Below are 22,823 nucleotides of genomic sequence, written 5' to 3' on the forward strand. Positions count from 1 at the left end.
AAACTCAAAATTATTTAATAGGGTATCAACATCAAGTCTTCCAAAATTAATGTATTACCAAGTCCTACTCACCCATAAAAGTACTTTTTTATGAACTTACCTTTACCTCCACTTAGTGGTTTTAAGTAGAGTGCCAAATCCTCAACACATTTCTTTGCAACCTCATAGTGTTTGTTCTCACCTAAATTACTTAACTTTACTGATTGATGATCTGGTACCTAAAAAACAAAGAAAAATTGAAGAAATACATTCATCCAGTTCATGCAATTGTTAATTTTATATTTGATAATAATCTTGGTGAGTATAAACTTCTAATACACAGACAATCAAAGTAGTTTAAGTGAAATTAAAGCCAAACACCTAGCCAATCTGCTTTCCAAGAACCAAGGATATCATACTTAATAGCATGGGCTGGGTGAATTAATGAGAGGAAAAAAGGAGGTAGTTAATTGTACAATGTATCAATGTTATTCCTCAGGGATGATAACTATGCTATAACTTTGAAAAATGTTAACATTAGGGGAAGCTGCAGAAAGTTAACAGGTTCTCTGTGTACTGTTTTTCGCAATTAAAAAAAGTATTTCAAAATAAAAAGTAGCAAAAAAAGGCAAGAACTTTTTTCCCCTAAGCACTTGGCACCTGCTTCCTATATAATTTACTTATTATATTTATTGTTTATGGTCTGTCCTCCCTTGTTCTCAATGAAAGGTCAAAACTTGGGTAAAACCTTGGGCAGCTCTGCAACTGCTACAAATGATCTTGAGTAAATTATTTAACTGCCCCAAGTCTAGTTTGGACTGCTCAAGATGGTTTCTCTATCTGCAAAATGAAGATGAATATCCCTATTTCACAGTGCCATTATGAAAATTCAATTTAATTCACAAATATTTATATTCATGGAGTGCTTACCACGTGCCAAGCAGTTATAGGCAGTAGGCATCTATCAGTGAGCAAAACATCTTGCCCTTGTGTAGCTTACATTCTAGTAAAGAGGAGGCAGCCAATAAATTTTTTTTTTTAATAAATAAATAAATAGTATGATAGAAGGTGGTCAGTAAAAATTATACAGCAAGGATAAGGGGGATTTGAGAGTGTTGGAGGGGGATTGCAATTTTAGCAGGGGTGGTCAGGATAGGCTTCCTTGGGAATCATGACATTTGAATATAGATTTGAAAGAGGAGAGAGAATGAGTATCTTAGGCAAAATAACAGTCACTGAAAAAGCCCTCAGGTGGGAACAAGTTTGGTACATCTGACAATTGGTTAGGAGGCCAGTGTGGCTTAAGCAGAAAGAGTGAGGACAGAGCAGGAGATAAGGCTGAAAATGTAATAGAAAAGGTAATAGAAGTCATATTGTAAAGACCTGCAAGATAATTTAAGGACCAACAGAGAGAACATTTATAAGTGAAAAAACACAATACCTGACCTATAGCAGATGCTAAATGATAGCTAGTATTATTACAAATAATCTACAGTATTTTATTGAATCTAAGATGCCACTGTTTGCAAGAGGCACCATTGTTTTATGCACCATTAAGGAAAAAACTGCCAATTAATTTATGACACACTATTGATAAATAGATGCATCTTGATTTCAGAGTGTCTAACTGGATTATGAACACTGAAAAGAAATGTGCTTTAAAAGGAAAACCTCAAATATCAAAACACTAAAGGAATGGAGTATTTTAATTCACTGAATTTTCTAAGAAGTGATTAATCAGAAAAATCCTTACTTTCTTGCTTTAATATGTAGTACATGAAGTACAGAATTTCATCTTCTTCCTCACCTGTAAAATGGGGATAATAACTACCTGAAGAACTATGACAAGAATTAGTGATAATAGATGTGGACTGCTTACTATCATACCTAACACAAAATAGGCCCTCATTATATGAAAATTATGATAAATCTAGGGTCTTGCTGATTGAGTAAAATGATAAATAAGATATGCTATTTCTATAGCATACGAGCATAAGCAGAAACTGCAGAATTTGTTACTGACACTCTAGAAATTGGTTTTCTATATATACATCTTATATATGTATATATACCTATACAGACCTATTTTCTCATTTATAATATCATCCTAAAAGGCAAGTGAAGTTTTAAAGAAAACCAAAAAACCTCCACTTAAGGGTTATAGATGGTTGATTTCTGGCCAAAGCTTTGATTACATTTCTTTTCACGCACCCTAATGACTAAATATTTACGTATGCTTATACAAAAATGTTTCTTATCCACCAAAATCACTTAAAAATGTAACTTTTGGGGCTTCCCTGGTGGCGCGGTGGTTGGGAGTCCGCCTGCCGATGCGGGGCATGCAGGTTCGTGCCGCAGTCCGGGAGGATCCTGCGTGCCGCGGAGCGGCTGGGCCTGCGTGTCCGGAGCCTGTGCTCCACGGCAGGAGAGGCCACAGCAGTGAGAGGCCCACGTACCGCAAAAAAACAAACAAAAAAAACAAAAACAAAACAAAACAAAAAAAACCATAACTTCTGACCACAACACTGAATACAAAAATGTATATAATTATATGCAATTTACAGTTTTGCATAAGGATTTATGACATTATCTAAAGAAAATCATTTGCGGAATACAATAATAAAAATCAGGTATACTGAGTATTTTTTATGTCTCAAATATCCCTAAACATACTTTGTACCCCTTAATGAACAAAGTTCTATAATTATTACTTATACCAAACACGTAAAATCCTGAAAGGTTACCTGGGCTCCAACTAACTGGAGAAGTGCGAAGTTGACAGGAAGCACATCAATGTCTGTGTTGATGGCAGTCTGATCAAAAGGACAAGCTTTTCGGTGAAGTTTATTCAAGCAGGTCTTGCAAACAGTGTGTGAACAACCTAAACTGATGGGTTTGTGCACATTCTCATCAAATTCATTATAGCAGATTGGACAGGACAGAAATTCTGTCCATTGAGCTGCCTGCACAGGCATTGTGGAAGCTGGATGCTCGGGTTAGCAGTCTAGCAGATCATTATTTTGCTCGGTAGTGTTTTGTAAGCTGGAAATGGACAAAAGTAAGAATTAACCACATATTCATCATTCACCTTTCAAGAGTTAACTGCTTAAGTCAACCATCACAGCTTCAAAACCTAAAACACTTATTTTTTTTTTAAATAAATTTATTTATTTATGGCTGTGTTGGGTCTTCATTGCTGCATGAGGGCTTCTCATTGCGGTGGCTTCTCTTGCTGCGGTGCCCGGGCTCTAGGCGTGGGCTCAGTAGTTGTGGCGCACGGGCTTAGTTCCTCCATGGCATGTGGGATCTTCCTGGACCAGGGATCGAATCCATGTCCCCTGCATTGGCAGGAGGATTCCCAACCACTGTGCCACCAGGGAGGCCCAAAACCTAAAACAATTCTGAATAATTCTATATGCTTTGAACATCTTTTTCTTTAAATCTATTTGCTGAATTAAATTTCTGAAAAGTTTTTGTGCAGAAACAATATCCTAATAGTGCTCCTTCTGACTAAACATATTTATATCAGTTGCGCATCAAAGCTTTCATGTATTTTTCTTAATGACCACATCAAATAAACAGATTAACTTCCCACAATTTCATTTTTAGAAAAACAAATTACTTTGAATTGCTAATTAAAAAAACAAAGTGTTTCCCTTGGATATCTACTACCCCCAAGCATAGTAAGATATGACCTAAGACTTAGTGAACTCTGGAAATACTGATCCAAACAAAATCACGGTGAGTCAGGAGTGAAGGAACAGCTTTGCCACCTGAATGACCAAGTCAGTCAAGGATAGTTCACCTTGGCAGTTTCACAAAAGAGGAAATCTCTGGTCAGGACTTGACTATGAGGCTAACTAAGGTATGAGAGAAGACTGTTAATGATAGAGTCATTTGTCCATAAATGAAAGAATGATGCTAACCTTAAAATACAGTGCCAAAGTAAAAGAAAAAAAAAAGAAAATACAAATCTTGAATGTAATTCCCTACAATACTGTTGACAAAACATATCAGATAGTGATATATATAGATATAGATATATATGACCAAAAACTGTCAGGTCCAATGAGCAAGATGTTGAAGAATAAAATAATATTCTTATCTAATAACTCTAAACAGAAAAACAGCAAAATACAGTTGACACTTCAATAATGCAGGCTTGAACTGCCCAGGTCCACTTATACACATATAATTTTCTTTTTTTTTTAATAATGCTTTTTTTTTAAACATCTTTATTGGAGTATAATTGCTTTACAATGGTGTGTTAGTTTCTGCTTTATAACAAAGTGAATCAGCTATACATATACATATACATAACATATACATATATCCCCGTATCTCTTCCCTCCTGCGTCTCCCTCCCTCCCTCCCACCCTCCCTATCCCACCCCTCTAGGTGGTCACAAAGCACAGAGCTGATCTTCCTGTGCTAATCTCCCTGTGCTATGCGGCTGCTTCCCACTAGCCATCCATTTTAAATTTGGTAGATACACAGATATTTCTCAGTAGTAAATACTACAGTACTACAGAGTATGGCTGATTGAATCCACAGATGCAGAGGAACCATGGATGCAGATGGACAAGTATAAATTATATGTGGATTAACCCCAGCATTATTCAAGGGTCAACTGTTTAAATTTCTATCTTTATATATGCATATGATTAAAAGGCACACGGAAAAAAATGACTGATTTTTCTTTTCTTATTCCTAAGATTAAAACATTCCATAATTTTTAATAAAATATTTAGTATCAAAACCTCTAATTTAAAATCTTTAGATCCTGGGACTTCCTTGGTGGCGCAGTGGTTAAGAATCCACCTGCCAGTACAGGGGACACAGGTTCGAGCCCTGGTCCAGGAAGATCCCACATGCTGCGGAGCAACTAAGCCCGTGTGCCACAACTACTGAGCCTGCGCTCTAGAGCCAGCTTGCCACAACTACTGAAGCCCGCGTGCCTATAGCCTGTGTTCCGCAATGAGAAGCCATCTCAATGAGAAGCCCACGCACCGCAACGAAGAGTAGCCCCCGCTCGCCGCAACCAGAGAAAAGCCCGCGCACAGCAACGAAGACCCAACATAGCCAAAAACAAATACATAAATAATTTTAAAAATATATATAAAAAATAAAATAAAATCTCTAGATCCCGAACTTGAACACTCTACATTTCACAAATTTTCTGCATCTTCCAATTCAAAACTTATGTAAGTCTGACAGATGCTCTCTGGTGAACAAGAAATCTAGGTATTTAGGGCAATTATCAGCCAATACTTTATTTCATAAGAACGTTTACCAATCCAAATATATTAGTGCCACAGATATTAGATCTTTAAAAATGTAATCAGATTCAGGACAGAAAAGTGTATAACTGATTCTCAAATAACCCCACACTCAAATGAGGAATTCTATTAGTCTTTATTGTGCTTTTTACGTTAAAAAAAACTAAGGTTTTAAAAAATACCTTGGTAAAAATGAATTACAGAACTTGTGTAAAAAGCACCTACACAAACTTTTCCTCAAACAGCTCTGATGCAAAGTATCTAATATCTTTATTTATAAAATCTCGCAAACTATGTTTATTTTACACGTTTCACTTTCACATTTCCGCATCTGTCAATGCCATCAATCTTAAAAAGTCTGCTTCGAACTTCAGAGATGAGCACTGAGCAGGTGAACGCATCACTCCTTGAAACTATTCAACGTTTTTAATGTTTAGTCTTCTAGGCTGCTGAATTATACAAGGAAAAGACCTTTAAGGAAGGATGAATTTCATGTTAAATCTAGTGCTGAGAGCCCTTAATTTAGTTAATAACTTGAACTGATAAAATATTTATCAAAACAAGACACTGCATCTATTTTTTTCTTAATGGCCACCTGTTTGGAAATGCTAATTCTGTGGGTTAGGATACCATGGGCCACTGGGTAATAGGAAACTAGTAGCAAATACTCTTTCCTTACTTAGTTTTCCAAGATCATCCTGAAATGCTTTACGTTAAAGTTAATCAGTGGGGGGAGAAAAGCCATTTCAGTTTGAACCAAACATAAAAATGCTGTCTTTCATATTTTCGCCTACTAGTTTTGAAGTGTTTCAAATTATTCAGGAATACACTTGATAGTTTTAATATCTCATATGTGTTCCTAGGTCTAAGAACAGCAGATGTTTTAATATAATTAATGCTGAGACATTTAATTTCTAGCAGAAATCAAATAAATACCTTTGAAAGAAAAAAAAATTTGCCAAATTCTCCTGCTATGTGTCAGATTCTAACTTTCTGAAAGGAAAATTACAAACTGAACTTTCCTGGTAAGATACCAGAAACGGTTTGACTTTTTAAAATGTTTTTCCTCAGTACCACTGTTGATAAATTCTAGATTCCTCAATTATGATAAAGACAAAATAAAATTTTGTCTGAAACACTGAAAGGTTTAATTAGTGATGACAAAACTGACCTTTCATTCCTTTCAAAGGCACTCTGTAAATGTTCACCTAGAAAATATTTTTATAATTATCAAAAATGATAGCCTACTGTCTCTATAATTTATTTTTTTAAAAGCATCTAAATGACCCATAGCAAGCTAATAATATATATTGATGTGTAGAACTTGCAGGTTTATACTAATACATGCCATAGTAACTTACTTGAAACTATGGAAGTTTTAAATTGCTAATAACATTTATACTTAACAGTAAAGTAAGCATCCATCCTAAAGATACTCCCAAAACATCTCAAACTGAGATAAAATGGCTTAAAAAGCCCATACCTCTAGATATATAAAGGGACTACTTAAGAAAAACATTCAAATTAAATTATTTGTATTAAGTCATTTTATTTACTAGTTACTAAAATTGAAGAACAACAAGATAAAGCATAGGAGTGAGAAATGCCATATTAGAGAGGAGACCTTAAACAGATTTTTACTCAAGTAATTTTTCAGGCTATAAGTTCCTTGTAATGCGTACTAACTCATAAAACAGGAAGAGTAATAGACACCTCTTACATGATGCAAATTAGAAATTGCTTTATTAAAGGCAAACTGCTTATCACCTAAGTACTTTCATTTTCTTAGTCCACCATGATATTATGCACTCAGTTCAGGACTATGAAACATGATTTTAAAATGTCAGAGTAAGGTTTATGACCCATTTACTACTGTATAATAAAAAATACAGTATTTCACAATTCTCTTTATAAAGATGTAAACATTAGGGCTCAGGTCTGTTAATTAAAACATTGTTTTCATTTTAGTTCACCCATGTGAGAAACTTAAGCTACCAAAATGGACTGTAAAAGTACTTCTCAATTCAGAAACCTTAAAAATAATTAGTTTTGGACTTAAAAAATTATATTTAAAGCAACATAGGTACAATTTAGACCTTAACCAATAAAACTAACAAACAAAACCAATGAAAATTATCTGTAAGTTCTAAAACTCAGCATTCAAACTTATGAAAAGGACTGGAAAAAGGGAACTAAATCACAATGTTAAAGACTATTGGGCTTCCCTGGTGGCGCAGTGGTTGGGAGTCCGCCTGCCAATGCAGGGGACACGGGTTCGTGCCCCCGTCCGGGAAGATCCCACATGCCGCAGAGCGGCTGGGCCCGTGAGCCATGGCCGCTGAGCCTGCGCGTCCAGAGCTTGTGCTCCGCAACGGGAGAGGCCACAACAGTGAGAGGGCCGCGTACCGCAAAAAAAAAAAAAAAAAGACTATTATACATGCTTAAGTATATGTTATGAAAGATATATGACCCAAGTTTTACTTCTAAAATCCACTATGGAGTTGAACTCAGTTTTTTAATGAGATTTAACATTCAATGTCTTCTATTAGAACAGTAATGAGATAATTTTCTATTTTAACTAATATAACTAATAAAGTTTTGCTACTTTAGTGATGACTACCTGAAAAATACTTTTTTTGAGATAGAACTTAATTACTCACTTCTGCCTATCAAATAATGGCCACTGGATAAATTTACCCTTCATATTATCAAAGTCTTTTGGTTATTCTGATTATAAGAAGACATTCTGTCAGGAAATTTTTGGTTTTCATGCATCTACTTCTATTCAGATAATTTACTTCTTGGAAGAGCAGTACTCTAGAACTGCACTGTCCAGTAGAAATATAATGTGAGCTACAAGTAATTTAAAATATCTAGTAGTTGGGAGGGAGGCTCAAGAGGGAGGGGATATGGGGACATATGCATGCATATGGCTGATTCACCGTGGTGTACAACAGAAACTAACCAGTATTGTGAAGCAATCATACTCCAATAAAGATCTATTAAAAAAAAATAAAGAAAAAAAAAATATCTAGGAGTCACATTAAAAAAGGAAAAACAGGTGAAATTAATTTTAATAATAATTTATTTAACCCAATTTATCCAAAATATCATTTCAACATGTAATCAATATAAAAAATTATATTTTTAATTCTTTTTTTTTTGGACTAAGTCTTGAAATCTGGTGTGTATTTTACACTTATAGCACATCTCAATTCACACCAGCCGCATTTCAAGTGCTCAATTGCCACACGTGGCTACCGGCTTGTGTGGGACTGTGCAACTCTAGAGTACTTAAAATTATAAAGTAATACTCAAAACTAATTTTTATTAAGAATTTGAGGTTAAAGTTACATCTACACTTAGGAAGGTTTTCATAAAACTAAAAAGCCTGAAGATCATAAAGATGTACCTTAACATTTATGAGACTAGGTGCAAAACATTATTTTAAATTTTCAGCTGGCTTTATTTTACTACATGCTTCCTTTTTGCATCAATAGAAAATGAAACTTCAACCCAGTCCAACCAAAACAATAAACAAGTACTTATTATAATAAGATCTTATTGTAAGTTTATTTATCATTATTTGATATTGCATACAATGTGGAAGTTCTATTTCTGAATATAAAATTCTGTGTAAAGAAAAATGCTTTCCCTCCCAAAATAATTTTTTTGACATTTTTTAAACTGGAAGACACAGCAAACTACAAAAGCAGAAAATGAATTAATGAAAACATATGAACAAAGAACATAAGTCTTCTTAAATGTCAGGTTGACCCCACAGTAATAACAGATCAGGAGTAACTCAAAGAATCCACTAATGAACACGACTGCAATTAAATCCTCAAATAGGCGCCAATTTGAATTATTAACATCTGCTTTTTCTAAACATGTCTGGAATGTATGTTTAACATTTTGTCTTTCTAGCTATTTTCCAAACTCTAAAAATTTGGAAAACATCAATCTCCAAATCAACAAAAACAGCAATATTGAAAGATGGTCTTTGACAGGATGTAATGGCCTCGATTTCTTCAAGAACTGAATGTGGAAGTAAACAACATAAGAAAGGGATGTTATGTTAGAACAGTGGTGCAGCTTTTTAGACAGATAAAAGAATCCATGAAGTCTTCTTAATGTTTCGAGAAGCCACAACTAAATTTTTATGTTTAACTATAAACAGGCTGCACAAAGCTAACTAAAATACTTCTTTCTTTGCTTTTGGGTATAATTATATCAATTTAGTGTAGCAACATTAACTTTCTCAAGTTAATCAAAAGTTCCTATTGGAACTTAAAAGTTTGACTAATACAAAAATAGAAAAAAGATTACTCAAGCACTTTATTTAGGATACAAAGTCATTCTAACACAGGTGGTGGGAGGAAAGTAGGAATTAAAAAGAAGGGGCCTAGCTAAGGGGAGAGTAGGAATTAAAAGGGAACTAGGTAGTTCTTTAAAAAAAAAAAAAAAGAGGGTGGGAATCATGAAATTAGATCTACTTTATCTCAGTGATTACTTGAGGCTATTTTGATGTCAAGGTTCTATCTGCCGGTATCTTAAACTGTTCTGTGATTCCAAGGATGGAAATGACAGCTACCCCCATCTTCTTCCTTCCTGAAAGCTAAGAACAGAGAAAAGTAGAGCTGCTTCTGAGAAACAAAGATGCTTTCTACCATTCTTCTAAGATGGTGGAAGAGTCTCCTTAAGAGGCTTCCCCAAGAAGGAAAAATGAAGGAGGGAAAGAAAACCATAGCAGAATTCCCTGGCTGTTTCAACGCCATTGCTCCGTCACAACCACTGTGCAACCACTCTGGTCCGGCCCTCTCCCTCCCAGGAGGTTAAGCCCTCCCAGGGCATTGTTTAGCCATGGTCCCTATTTACCACTCAGATCGCCTCCACCATTCCTGCTTTAGGATCTCGGGAAGCCCCAGGGCAGAAAGCCGAAAAGCCAGGAGAGGACTTGGTTTCGAGGACCTCCTCCAACCCCACTCTTACTAACTGCTATAGAAAAGGGAGAGGGAAGCCTGGTCTTTGCTTGCATGGGTTCCTTAGGGGCAGAAGCGTCCCCTCGGCCGGTGTCGACCGGAGGTGGCCATTAGCGCCGGGCGCTCGGTACTGAAAAAGCCCTACCGGGGCGAGGGGCCTCCTCCGGCCCGAGACTCCGGGCCCGGTCCGGGTGTCAGGTAAGGCCCTCGGTTTCCTACCCTCGGGGCACCGGCGACGACAACGCACAGACCCCGGGCTAAGACCGGTCACCCGCCCGACCGCCGGGGACCTGGGACCCAGGCTGGCCCCGAGCCGCATCGTGCCCGCCCCCGCCCTACCTGAGGGGGACCGGGCGGGGTCGCTAAGGGCCGCTCCCGGGAGCCCCGCGACCGCGCGGCTCGGCGACGGAGGCGCCTCGTCTCGCCGGGGCAGAGCTCGGCGGCGGCTTCACGGCCTCAAACTCCATCGGGAGGTACAGGGACAGCCCCGTTGGCGGCGGCGGAGGCCGCGACGGGGCTTCCTCCTCCCTCCGCCTCCGCCTCCTTCTCCTTCTCCTCCTCCTCACCGAGGAGGCGGGCCTGGAGGGATTCCGACCTAGTTCTCGCGAGAAGATACTCCCCACCTCACGCGAGATCACGCCTGACCGGGAGCTGGGGAGGTGGAAGGGAAGCGTAGTAGCCCCCGCCCTCTGGACTGCGCATCAGTTTTCCTCGGGTCTACAGACCCACCCCTTCACGTGACTAGGGAGCTCTGGAGCACTGTGGGAGGTGCTGTTAGGAGGCCTGGACAAGCCGAAGAGCTTGATGGGAAACTCCCTGTACATTCATATGCGCCTCGAGCCAGCCTCCTAGACACTGGTTTGAGCCAGTGTCTGACTCCCACTGTGGAAGGCGTGGTCTGGATTGAGCATAATCTGAGGCATCTGTATTATATTGTACTCACTCTCCCATAATTAAATGCTGACAGGTTCCCTCAGTCTCTCCACATAGGGGCCAAGCAATCTCCCTATTTTATTTAAAAAAAAATTTGTTTGCCTGGCACTAACGCCTTATCTCTTTGTTAAAGAGAGAATTCTGGGCTCTTCAGAAGATGGCAGGGATAAAAATTCAGTCACAAATTCTGGCGTCAATATCTCAATAAATATTTGTTGAAGGATTTCTTTTCATAGTAAATTGCAAGGTAGAATTTATTGTTTTTATAGATGAAGAAGCAGGCTGGGAAGAGGGATCAGGGAAATACATTAGTGGACTATATTACGTGCCAGGTCCTGAGTTATGTAATAAAATTTTTAATTTTACTATTTTGTTTCACATGCTCATCAAAATAATCCTAAAAGGCAGATACTATGTACTCTGTTACTGATGAGATACTGAAAAACACAGGTTAAGAAAATGGCCATGAATTTTAATTCAACAAGTCACTTTCCAATGTGAAACCAGATGTCCAACAAAAGCGTTTATGGAAGTAAACCCACCACAAATTAGAAGACATATGGAAAAGTAGTTTATAAACTATAATGAGTTTAAATATATATATATACATATGGTTATTACTACCCAGATGGCAGGAAAACATCAGTGTTTTTAAAAAAAATATTCATAGGCCACATCAAAGATTTTCTTACATGCATTTTTATCCCTTTCAGTCACTTCTCTTTATGAAATATATGCCAACCCAATAGAAAGGTTCCCAACAATGATTCATTTGGTTCACTGTTTTCCATTCAACTAGATAGCGATGGATATATACATATCTTTTTTCCATTCTACTGGACAGTGGTATGTGATAACGTGATAAGATTTTTCAAAGGTGACCTGATCACACTTAAAATTTTAATTCCAGTTCTCCTTCCCTCCCTGCTTTATTTTCTCCAACTCCGTTTTCAAAATCTGACAGTACATTGGTTTTACTTGCTTACTGTCTGTCTCGCTCCAGTACAACACAAGTTTCTTGAGAGTAGGGATTTTTGTCTGTCTACCTAACTTCTAATACAGGTATATATTGTAAAGACTCTGTAAATATTTGTTGAATGAATGATTAAATGAATAGCCAGGAAAAATAGTTTCCTTTAAAATTCACAGATTAGACAAAAGACAAAACTCTCCATTCCCATCTCCACTTTATTATTTCTTATGTAAACATATAGGACAGTTACATCCAGGGAAAAATGGCAAGGATTTTCTCTTACACCAAAGTAACAACTGTCTTTCCAAGATCCTTTATACATAAATCCAGTAAATGAAGAGGCTGAACCAAAACATGCTGCATATTTTTCCCATCATATCAGAAACACAGAGAACTAAAAGTGAATGTTTTCAGTGAATAAATTCAACACTTTACTTTGCCATACCTGCATTTTAAAAAAAGATTTCATTTTCCTGAAATTGTTTAGAAACATCATGCAAACAGACACTCTCCTAGGAATGATTTGAGATCCCTCTGTGCTACCGAACAGGAATAAATAATAATAAATAACAACCATCACTTTCACAAAACACCCCTTCCCCCTAAGCAAAAATCTCAAAGTGCTTACAAAAAATTTCACGAGAATCTTACAAGGCACACATAAAGCATAAACATAGTACAACCATAATTTTTTCAAACATCAAAGATAGATACCAATTTCTAAAAGAAATAGTTTATTACTATTCTTTTACTCTCCCCTCCCATTTCCATCCCTCCCCCACAAAATTTCATCCTAGGAAGCAAAAACAAGGAAAGTACTTCAATCACAAACTATTTCTGAAAGGGAAGTGTTCTCATGCCTACAAATGGCCAATCATAGGTCAAATGGGAAAGAAAATTGAGCGCTGTGCTATCAAATTCTCCAGTGGAAGAAAAACACTCTTTAATTTAGAAAAGTTCTGTCTCCAATGGAGTACTAAATAGCAACATTCATAAAGACACAAAACTCTCCTCACTTGCTTTTCCCTCTGTTCTTAGAAACTCAGGAAGATTTAAATATAAAATCATAGAATTTTAGACCTGGAAATGACCTTACAAATTATCAAGATCAAAGCTGTTATTTTACATATAAATTTAAGAAAAGCTCACGGAGAGGTGACCTACCCAATGTCACTAACTAGTGACCTGGGAACTATGAAGTTGTTTTTCTTATCTAATACTAGAGCTGGATTACTTAAAATCTCTCCCAGAGTTAAAAATCTATAAAGAACATATTTTTCACAGAAGTATCACAAAAAAGATATTTAACACTTATAACAATCAACATGTGATTCATCACAAAATTCATTAAATGGTACAAAGTATATTACATTTTAAAATGTGGAAGGGCTTCCACAGAAACTAAACGTAGCAGAAATTCTAAATAAAGCTGAGGTGAGTAGAGGAGGAACAGAACATCTTGAAATAAGATGTATCCAGTCAGGCTTCTTTACAAATAGTTCCTGTGTTTTAGAAAATATGATTTTCCCCGCACTATATTTTAATCTTGTTATAACAACAAAAAGTTTTGTGTTATATGTGGACAGGGATATTAGAGAGCAATGGCTCATAACACAATTTGAAATATTGCTCTCAGTTAAATAACTACACAGTCATGGTTTTGCTTTTGGCACATTTCTGGAAATACAGAATAAAACTCTAGGGAGGGCTTCTTTCTAGGGTAAATTTGTGCTGTGCCGTACCCTGCTACCCTTCCTGTTGGTGTGGGACTCTCTAGGGACCTAAAATCCCAGCACCTGGCCCTCCGCCCCAAGTAAATCCGGATGTGGCCATTACTGGTCAGATTTATTCCAGGCCTGAGTGCATTCTTCTTCTCTTCTTATATATTGGAAAGTTTATTTGCCTGCAGGATCTCGGTTCCCTGACCAGGGACTGAACCTAGGCCACAGCAGCGAGAGCCCAGAATCCTAACCACTAGGCCACCAGGGAACTCCTGGGCGAGCGTGATCTGAAGCAAAGTGTGGGAAACCTCACCTTTTGGTCTCTGTGTGGGAGATGACTGTGCAGAATCCCTCCTGTGACTGTCGGCAGCAGTCTATTCCACGTAGTGAGGTCGCCCATGTGTGCATGGTTGTGGCACAGGAAGAGGGTATGCTGATTCCAAGCATTAAACAGTACCTTTGAAACTTTCAAGATTGGCTTCAACAGCCTAAGGAAGATGCCTGGAAGAGGAAAGAACTGGAGTCTGGGATCACTCTTTCTCAGGAACGGTTGACCTTTGAGGAGGTGGCCATAAAATTCACTCAGGAAGAGTGGGAATACCTGGACCCTGCTCAGAGGGCCTTGTACAGGGACGTGATGGGGGAGACCTATAGGTCTTCTCTAAGGAAGATCTTCATGAGGAAGACCTTGCTAAATTGATCGAGCTCTGGGGAAATCAGAGACAAGCAGTCAAGAGAGCAGAGCCAGATGAAGGAGCGCCTGGCAGCCCTCTCAGGTTACAGAGCTGGAGGAAATCTGTACACGGCCAGAGAAGACCTCATTAAATCTGAGGAAATGAACACGAAATTGAAAGGAGATGTCCGTGAAACTGAGGCTAAAAACTGCCAGTTGCAAGAACGCCTGTAGCTGGCACAGCAGGAGCTGCAGCAGACCCTGCAGATAGCAGAGGTGCTCCCCAAGGTGGAGGCAGAGCTGGCCCAGAGTGTGGCTGCACTCTCCAAGGCGAGGCAGAGAGAAAATGAAGAACATAATAAATGTTTATCGGACACTGTTGACAAGCTTCTTTCAGAATCTAACAAGAGGCTTCAGCTTCATCTTAAAGAGAGAACAGCTACTCTAGCAAAGAAGTCTCTCCTACTAGAAGTTGAGAATGCAAAAATGCAGTTAGAAGAAATGCAACATGGTAAGGATCAGCTAAGACTAAACCTGGAAGCCCTGAGAGCTTAACTGGACCAGACAAGGCTGAGAGGAGCTCCATCACCAAGGCCGACCCCACTTGGGCAGTGTCCCAGATGTCAGGTTCCCCATGGCAGATGGGCCTGCAGGCTCCTTCAGCAGCAGCGTGGTGTGGCTGCACCCCCAGAAAGGCTGGCTGCCAGGGCTGAGTGAGGAGACTTCCGGGCCACCAGCTTCCCGAGAAGCGGTACAAGATGACAAGATGACCATAAAATGTGGAACCTCGGCCCCCTCCTCCCCGCTGTCCCTTCGGCTGGACCAGATGCACAAGGGGGTGCTGCACACAGCCAGCCCCGAGAACACCAGGGATGTGCACAACTCAAAAGGTTTGCAGGATGGCCCCGTGAGCAACCCCAGCAGTAGCAGCAGCAGCCAGGACTCGCTGCCCAAAGCCCCCAGGAAGAAGGTCATCAAGTCCTATATCAGTTCCTTGTCTGACAAGAAAGAAAAGGGCCAACCTGGACATCTTGGCAAGGAATCGTGATAAGGTGGTAATGCAGAGACAGAAAACTCATCTCAAGATGCCTTGGGACTCAGCAAATTGGGAGGACAGGCTGAAAAAAATCGTAAACTTCCAAAAAACAAATGATCCCATATCCAACCACTGCCCGACAGCGACCACTTGGAGACCCAAGTTGCCAACCACTGAATTGCTTGAGCCTCGTGAGCACGACATGTGAGAAACCTGCTGGCAAAAACAACTTTTTATTAAAATCGTTTTCAACTTGTTAGGAGGAAACGTAAGTGGCCCACAGAACTGTACGCTTTTATCTTAAACCTGTTCAAGACAGGAACTTAAAATGAGCATTTTAATGGTACAAGGAAGCACCCTCCCCTTGCCCTGGCCCTGGTGCTCCCTGTGCAGACAATTTTTATTTATGAGTGACTGGAAAACAGTGACTAAAAGAAGTAGGAGGTATATAATTCTCACCTAACAGGAAGTCCAGAGGGTGCAGTGGGGTGTGATGGATCCTCTGCCCCTTCTACCTCCATGACCACTTAATCTTTAGTGTCCTTACAGCAACTCTAGCATTGTGCATTTTTTTCAGTCAATATCCTCATAAAAAGAAAAATAAAATGTTTTTTTTGCTTTCTCTTTTTATTGTATCTCTATGAGATGATGGATCCTTACTAAATTTATTGCACTAAGTATTTTAATATACGTAAGTCAGAACATTATGCTATACACCTTAAGCTCATAAAGTGATGTATGTCAAGTACATCTCATAAAACTGAGGGGGAAAAGGCAAATAGAACACTTCAGGAAAAATGAAAAAAGAAAACTCTAGGGAGGGTTATAAAAATTGCATTAATGTAAATGAAAAAACTTATTAAGAGGATACTAATAGCTACCCATATTTAAACTGCTCATCTAGTGACAGTAAGAAAACTAATATATATTGCCAATTCAAGACAGAAAAAGGAATGAACTACTGACACACACAGAAACATGGATGAGTCTCAAAGGCATTTTGCTGAGTGAAAAAAGCATAACAAAAGGGAACATGCTACAGATTTCCCTGGTAGTCCAGTGGGTAAGACTCCGTGCTCCTAATGCAAGGGGCCTGGGTTCGATCCCTGGTCAGGGAACTAGATCCCACATGCATGCTGCAACCAAGAAGTCCGCATGCCGCAACTAAAAGATCCCGTGTGCTGGAACTAAGACCCAGTGCAGCCAAAAGAAAGAAAGAAATAATAATTTTTTTTAATAAAGAGGAACATACTATAAGGTTCCATTTATGATATTTCAGAAAAGGCAAAATTATAGTGATGGAGAACTGTTGCCTGGGTTTAGTGCTAGGATGAGGAGCTGACTACAAAGGGGAAGCATAAAGGAGTTTTGGAGGGGGATGGAATGTTCTGTATCCTAATTGCAGTGGTGGTTGCATAAATCTGTACATATGTAAAAATTCATAGAACTGTACACCAAAAACAAAGGTCAATTTTACTGTACGTTAACCAACAAATAAAATAAATTTCAAAAAGGAAACAGAAAAAATATCTTAGAGCTTCATGCCAATGGTATAATTCTACAGGCCACAAAATTATTAAATGTAACCGTATTAAATAAAATCAAGAAACCTAGACCCAATTAATCATTTCTAAAATATGTATACTAACAACTCATGGAAATATTATTGTAAGGAATATTAGCTTATGTATAAGGAAAGTCTGCTACTTCCAAATGAATTTGAATCGTGTTCCTTTATGGTTTAAAACAATAGATACCTTGGTGTTTAGTTTAGAATCCAATAGAGTTGGTTAAAAAAAAATTCACCAGTCCTGTTTTTAAAATCACTAATAATGGGTAATAGCATGTTTTAAAATTTATTTTCTCTTCCTATTATCCTAATTTATTGAAGTTATGGTATGGTTGGATTTTACACTTATATCAATTACCTAGAGACTCAAAATCAGAATCTGGAAATAATGCTGGTCCTCTGTCACTAGAATCAAGAATATTTAAGAGGAACACTATTTCTCTAGGTAAACCACTGGGACTTATATATAATGTATGTGATGAGACAGCATCCTCTCAGCTTTAACATGTCTCCCACACTTTGGAACTGGTAGTACAAGTTCAGAAAGAATAACTTGTGTAGGTAGACCAAAAATAAGACCCAAAGATAGGGTTGGAAATGCAATATTACAAACGCTGCATTTCTATAGAAAGACTTGCCTAACAGGATGATGTAAGGCTTACATAGCAAGGTGTTATTCTAATTATAGTCGATTTTGCCTTTCCAGATCATGCCTGGGTAGTTTTTCGCCACTGCTTCTGCCATGGACAGAGGTTAAGTGCTTTTTGAGAGCAGATTTGTGCTTGAAATCCATGTCACAACAGTGGCATTTGTATGGCCGATCCCCACTGTGTATGTTCAAGTGGTCTTGAAGTGTGCTTTTAGCAGTAAATGTCTTCAGGCATACAGTACACTGAAAGGGCCGTATGCCCATGTGCCCTCGAATGTGCCGGTTGAGATTTTTCTTTTGTGTAAACGTTTTCCCACACTGTAAGCACAAGAACAGTTTATGCATCTTAAGGTGGCGCAGATAGTTTTCAACGTGAAGAAACCCCCGAGGGCACCGGGGGCACTGGTGCCTCAGGGAAAAAGCATCCTCTAGATTCTGAATCTCATTCACTGTACCATGACTTCCTTCAGTATTCTCACAAAATAAGCCCTGATCTTGATTCCCAGGAACTTCTGCCACTCTGCTCTCAACTGTAGAATTGATCAGTGAATGCTGTGTTTCCGAGAAATACATGCTTGCTTTTGAAGAGGTACAAGGCTGTGATAACGTCCCATTTTCTACACCCCCAGTACCGATAGATTCCACATGGAGGATACGAATTTCATTGTCTTTAAAACCTATGTCTACTGAAGACAGCTCTGGTGACTTCATTTCCTTTCTTTCTGATGTCAAGCTCTCTACTGCAGACTGTAAAGCATTGCTTTCTTCTTTAACATGGAAATCTATGTTTACAGGACTATCCTCTGAAATTTCAATGATCTCACAGTCTTTATCTGAATTTTCTTCTTCATTCTTAACATCTGGATCAGAGGATTGACACAGGTCAGCATGTTGATTGTTATTTTTCATAGTAAGATCAATTTCCAGATATTTTGACAAAGCTTCTGTGCACTTTTCCACAATGTGAACCATCTGAAGGTAACTAGCAGCAGTCAAGTATTTCAAAAGCTCTTTCCTTTTAACTTCAAGTGCTCCAGTGTAGCAAGAGAGCAACAATTTTCTGCCAACTTCGGCACTCTGCAAGATGGTGATTCTGACATGTTTTGACTGCGTGAGTAAAAACTGATCTCTCATAAAAGTGGAGCAAGCAGCTAAGATCACCTTGTGCCCCTGGAACTCAGTGTCATTAATATAAATTGACACATCACAAAATAAATTCTGCTGTCTCAAGAGATTCATTTTCTGCAAGACTACATCTCCTTGCTGTTCAAACTGGAAGTGCAGAACATCAGACTCAGCAGCCATGGTCACAATCTAAGCAAAATAAAACATAAACATTGATGTAAGGATCGGGGATGCTTTCCTACACTGTGATAGTAAAAACAAACAATTAAAAAATCCTAAACCTAAACTGGGTAAAAGACAACTCAAATTCTAATCTGGGCGCTAAGAGTGAACCCCTATATAACCATCTCAAGACCCAGAAAAATAAAACGCATTTCTCTATGCTCTTGTGGTACATTTTTCATACTTTTGTTACAGAACTTATTACGTTGAATTGTACTCAACAGTTTCTATGTCTTTCTCCTCGACTAAACGGTATGTGCCTTGTGGTCAAGGACATTGTTAATGCCCACTACTAAGTGGACTTAACTCAGTTTCCCAAATTAGAAACCTTAATGTAATCTCCAAACTTCCTACGCCTCATCACTACCGCAGGTCTTCCTTCTGTTCACCTGGACCAATGCAGTCTCCTTGATACCACACTCTCCTACATTCCAAACTACCCTCCTAAGTGCCACCAGATTAACATCTTTTAAAACTTTTTAAAAAATTCTATTTTACTCTTCTGCTTTAAATCCTCCATTGCTCTCCTCTACCTCCAGGACAGCATAACCTTCTTAGCAAATACAAGATCTTTCATTATTTGGCCTTCACCAACGTTATGGCTTTACCTTTCCTCTATCTTTTACACTGAAGCTTCTTTGATATTTAGATTTTCACCACTGGCCAGACAAGAAGACCCAATTACACCTCTGCACATGCTACATTCGCGCTTTCAGCTAGTGATTGGGCTGAAGGCTCAAATCAAGTAAGATTTATCCACCCGTCTCCCGGACAGAGTCAGTTGCTCTCAGAACACCACGAAAAGGAGCCTGGCTCATCTGAGTTCCTGCAGCGAGCACAGGGGCAGGCACAGAGCAGGGGCAGCTTCGGGAATACCTGTTGAACTGAATCCGGACCACAGGTGGCCTGGAAGATCCTCCAGTTCGCCACATAGGTCTTCCCGAGCCAAGCCTGCCAGGACCAAGGTCCTGACGGCCAGGTGCCTGCAGCACCCCTCCAGCCACTCCCGGGCCGCGCCGCGCTGCTGCCCTCCTCCTCCTCCGCCTCCTCCTCCGGCTTCCCCACCTGCCGGAGTTTCCCACGCGCTCACTCACCGACTCAGAAACCAGAGCCGAGCTTTCCACTGCAGCGGCGGCCCAGGCCGGAAGGTGGGGTCAGCCCGGGAGGAAACACATCCGGTGTCAACTAGCTTCATTCTTTACTGGGGCCCGCTGGGCGTCCCGGAAGGACATCCTGGGACAGTCTCCCTTACTCCCCCCACGCCTGGAATAACAGAAAAGCCCCCGAATTATGGCAAGTCCCATCTCTCCTGGCCCACTTTCGGTACTCAAGCCGGTTCCCTCCGTGAGCTCTCTTCAACATCCGAATAGCAGACGGGTTGTGAAGTTGGGGTACAGCGCGTCTGTCAGAGTACCCAGCACCGGGGCCCCTGGGAGGCCCTCCCGGATTATTAGGGGCCAGGTCCTCTGCTTACCCTGAAATATACAATTTAAAAGGTGGCGGAGGTAAGGAGAGGAGAGTGCCATCGCGATCAGTACTCGAGATTGCCTAGCTAATGCCCCATCAGGATCTGGATCCCACCTCACCGCTCAACCTATCGCTTCCTCCCCACGCCCCTACCCCTGTCACTTCCTTGGCAAACCCAGGCCTTCTATCTCAACCGTTGGCCCGGCTGTTCCTCCAACATGCCCTATCCCTCCTACCACTCATCCTTCAAAATCCCATTCATCCATCGTTCATAAATCACATCATCCCTGAAGCCATCCTGAACTGCCCGTGAATTACTTGGCTCCCAATTGGGAACCAGTAAACCCTTTGGCTGCCTTCGTGACGGCAATTATCGTACCTGTATTGAAATCTGTGTCCCACCTAGGCAGAGGTATTTAGGACAGTGACTTATTGCTCCTTGCATTCCCGAAGTCTAGAACTTAGTAGGCATCAAGGATTTGCCAAATGAAGGAATGTCTCAGCTAATTCTTAAAAGCAGTTGCTCCATCCCCTCAGTCAATAGCACGGGAGGAAGTAACTGACCCTAGTAACAATTTCTGGTTAGCCCAGATTTGCTTCTGAAGCCAAGCTCAGCGTGCTTGATTAATGTCTTTTCGAGAATAAGAGTGAAGAAAGCATTCCTGCATTCAAATTCAAGCAATTGGAAAGGGAAGCAGGAGGGGAGAGAGAAAATAAACCACTGACACCAGAGCTTTAATTGTCAAACTTTTATTAAGGAAACTTCCCCATAATAAGTGAAGAGGTAGTTCACAGTATGTCTAACATACAACAGATTTAGAACAGCTATTCACCAGCTGAAATAAAATGTTCTGGGTTGTTTGTTTAGGATAATATCTTAGAAGTAGTGACAATGGTCACCCTCCATTTATAGACCTTCTAATAAGGAAACTAAAACAAATTAAAACCACATCTGATTTACCTCAGAGCCACTTCAGTTTGGAGTTTGCCTTTAAAATTAAATAATAAATAAATAACTGTGACACAGTAATTTTTTAAAAACCAAACTATGGTAAAGAGAGCCCTCTCTCCTTTTTAGTTATCCTGGGGATCCATAAAATACAAATGCTGAATGTCTAAGGTTTTAAAAAATCTTCCTCCTCTACAAGAATACGACTTTCCCCTGTAAAACATATTTGATATCAGTAACTTGACCACTTTGCAATACAATCTAAGAAACATGTATAAACAAAGAAAGAGAAAAGTCAAGTACCACCAAAATTAAGAAAATGTCTCACAGAAACAGAACACCTCTCCAGCCAAGAAATGGAAGACACTGTAAACCATGTCAGTAGTTTGCAGTTGAAAAAGGTGAGAACTAGAAGATTTAGTGATACAAAACCATCAAGATGCTAATTTAAAGTGATCAAAGAAAGCAAGGCAGTTTTCTTTATTCTTCCTAGGATAAAACCAAATTGACACCTTATCTCACTAAGACTACATGAGATTGTAAGCTCTGTGAGGGCAGGGACCATAGCAATCTTACCTTCATATCCTCAGTATCTAGCATAGTGCCTGGCAATAGTAGGTGTTCAATAAATGTCTTTTGAATGTCTGAATGAATCCAGGAATAGTCTCCAACCAAAGAGACCAATCTTATTTGAACCCATGCCTTTTAGTCTTCAAACCAGTAACAAAAACAGGACATGAATGTAAGCAGAGGAAACACTCCAACTTGAAATTTCCCTGTGATAAAATGATGTTCAGAGAAAATAGTGAAACATCAGTTAACATGTTAGTGTCTCACTGTTGCATAGAATTGGTACTCTTTGGCTGGAACATATAAAAACCAGAATGCTAGGCAGCATCATTAGACCATATAATGAGTGACATTAGGCATAGATACCTGTTAGTCTTATCACTCAATTTTATTCTCATTTAAAATCTTTTAACAAAAGGTAGAAATCATACTTCAAATCAGATTCACATATAAATGCATCAAATTATAACAACTTTAAGAACTCCCTCTGACTACTCAAGTTAAAACTAATTTTTGGTTTATCTGTACATGGACTCTCATAGCTCAGAAACAAAAACAGAAAATCCTGATGGAAACTAAATAAACACTGTTTCAAGACAAAATCAGTTTCACATTTGGATCCTTCTCACATTATTCTTACTTGTTCTTGCCCTTCCTAATCAACACCTAGCAAATCAGTCACTTGCTTAGGAAAA

General features: G+C 39.3%; 2 protein-coding genes and 1 pseudogene across 2 annotated transcripts in view; 1 reads left to right on the forward strand and 2 right to left on the reverse strand.

Moving 5' to 3' along the window:
- The window catches only part of RC3H2 (ring finger and CCCH-type domains 2), a 38,969-nt gene extending 36,015 nt beyond the window's left edge, over positions 1–2,954 (reverse strand). Inside the window, exons 1-2 of the mRNA XM_065878589.1 lie at positions 2,724–2,954; positions 101–218 (exon numbers count right to left, since the gene is read on the reverse strand). Coding sequence (XP_065734661.1) covers positions 101–218; positions 2,724–2,954 — 349 coding nt within the window. The remainder of the gene's footprint in view (positions 1–100; positions 219–2,723) is intronic.
- Positions 2,955–14,201: 11,247 nt separating this feature from the next.
- LOC136125130 (liprin-alpha-1 pseudogene) lies at positions 14,202–15,588 on the forward strand (annotated as a pseudogene).
- Positions 15,589–17,035: 1,447 nt separating this feature from the next.
- On the reverse strand, positions 17,036–19,113 carry ZBTB6 (zinc finger and BTB domain containing 6). Its single transcript, XM_065879482.1, has one exon. It carries the CDS (start codon positions 19,098–19,100, stop codon positions 17,829–17,831), a length of 1,272 nt encoding a protein of 423 aa, XP_065735554.1. The 5' UTR covers positions 19,101–19,113; the 3' UTR covers positions 17,036–17,828.
- Between the last annotated feature and the right edge of the window lie 3,710 nt (positions 19,114–22,823).

This window comes from Phocoena phocoena, chromosome 6 (assembly GCF_963924675.1).
Source record: "Phocoena phocoena chromosome 6, mPhoPho1.1, whole genome shotgun sequence".
Taxonomy (NCBI): domain Eukaryota; kingdom Metazoa; phylum Chordata; class Mammalia; order Artiodactyla; family Phocoenidae; genus Phocoena; species Phocoena phocoena.

Excerpts from the sequence above, each read along its gene's own strand:
- ZBTB6 (XM_065879482.1), bottom strand. The coding sequence starts at position 19,100 with ATGGCTGCTGAGTCTGATGTTCTGCACTTCCAGTTTGAACAGCAAGGA.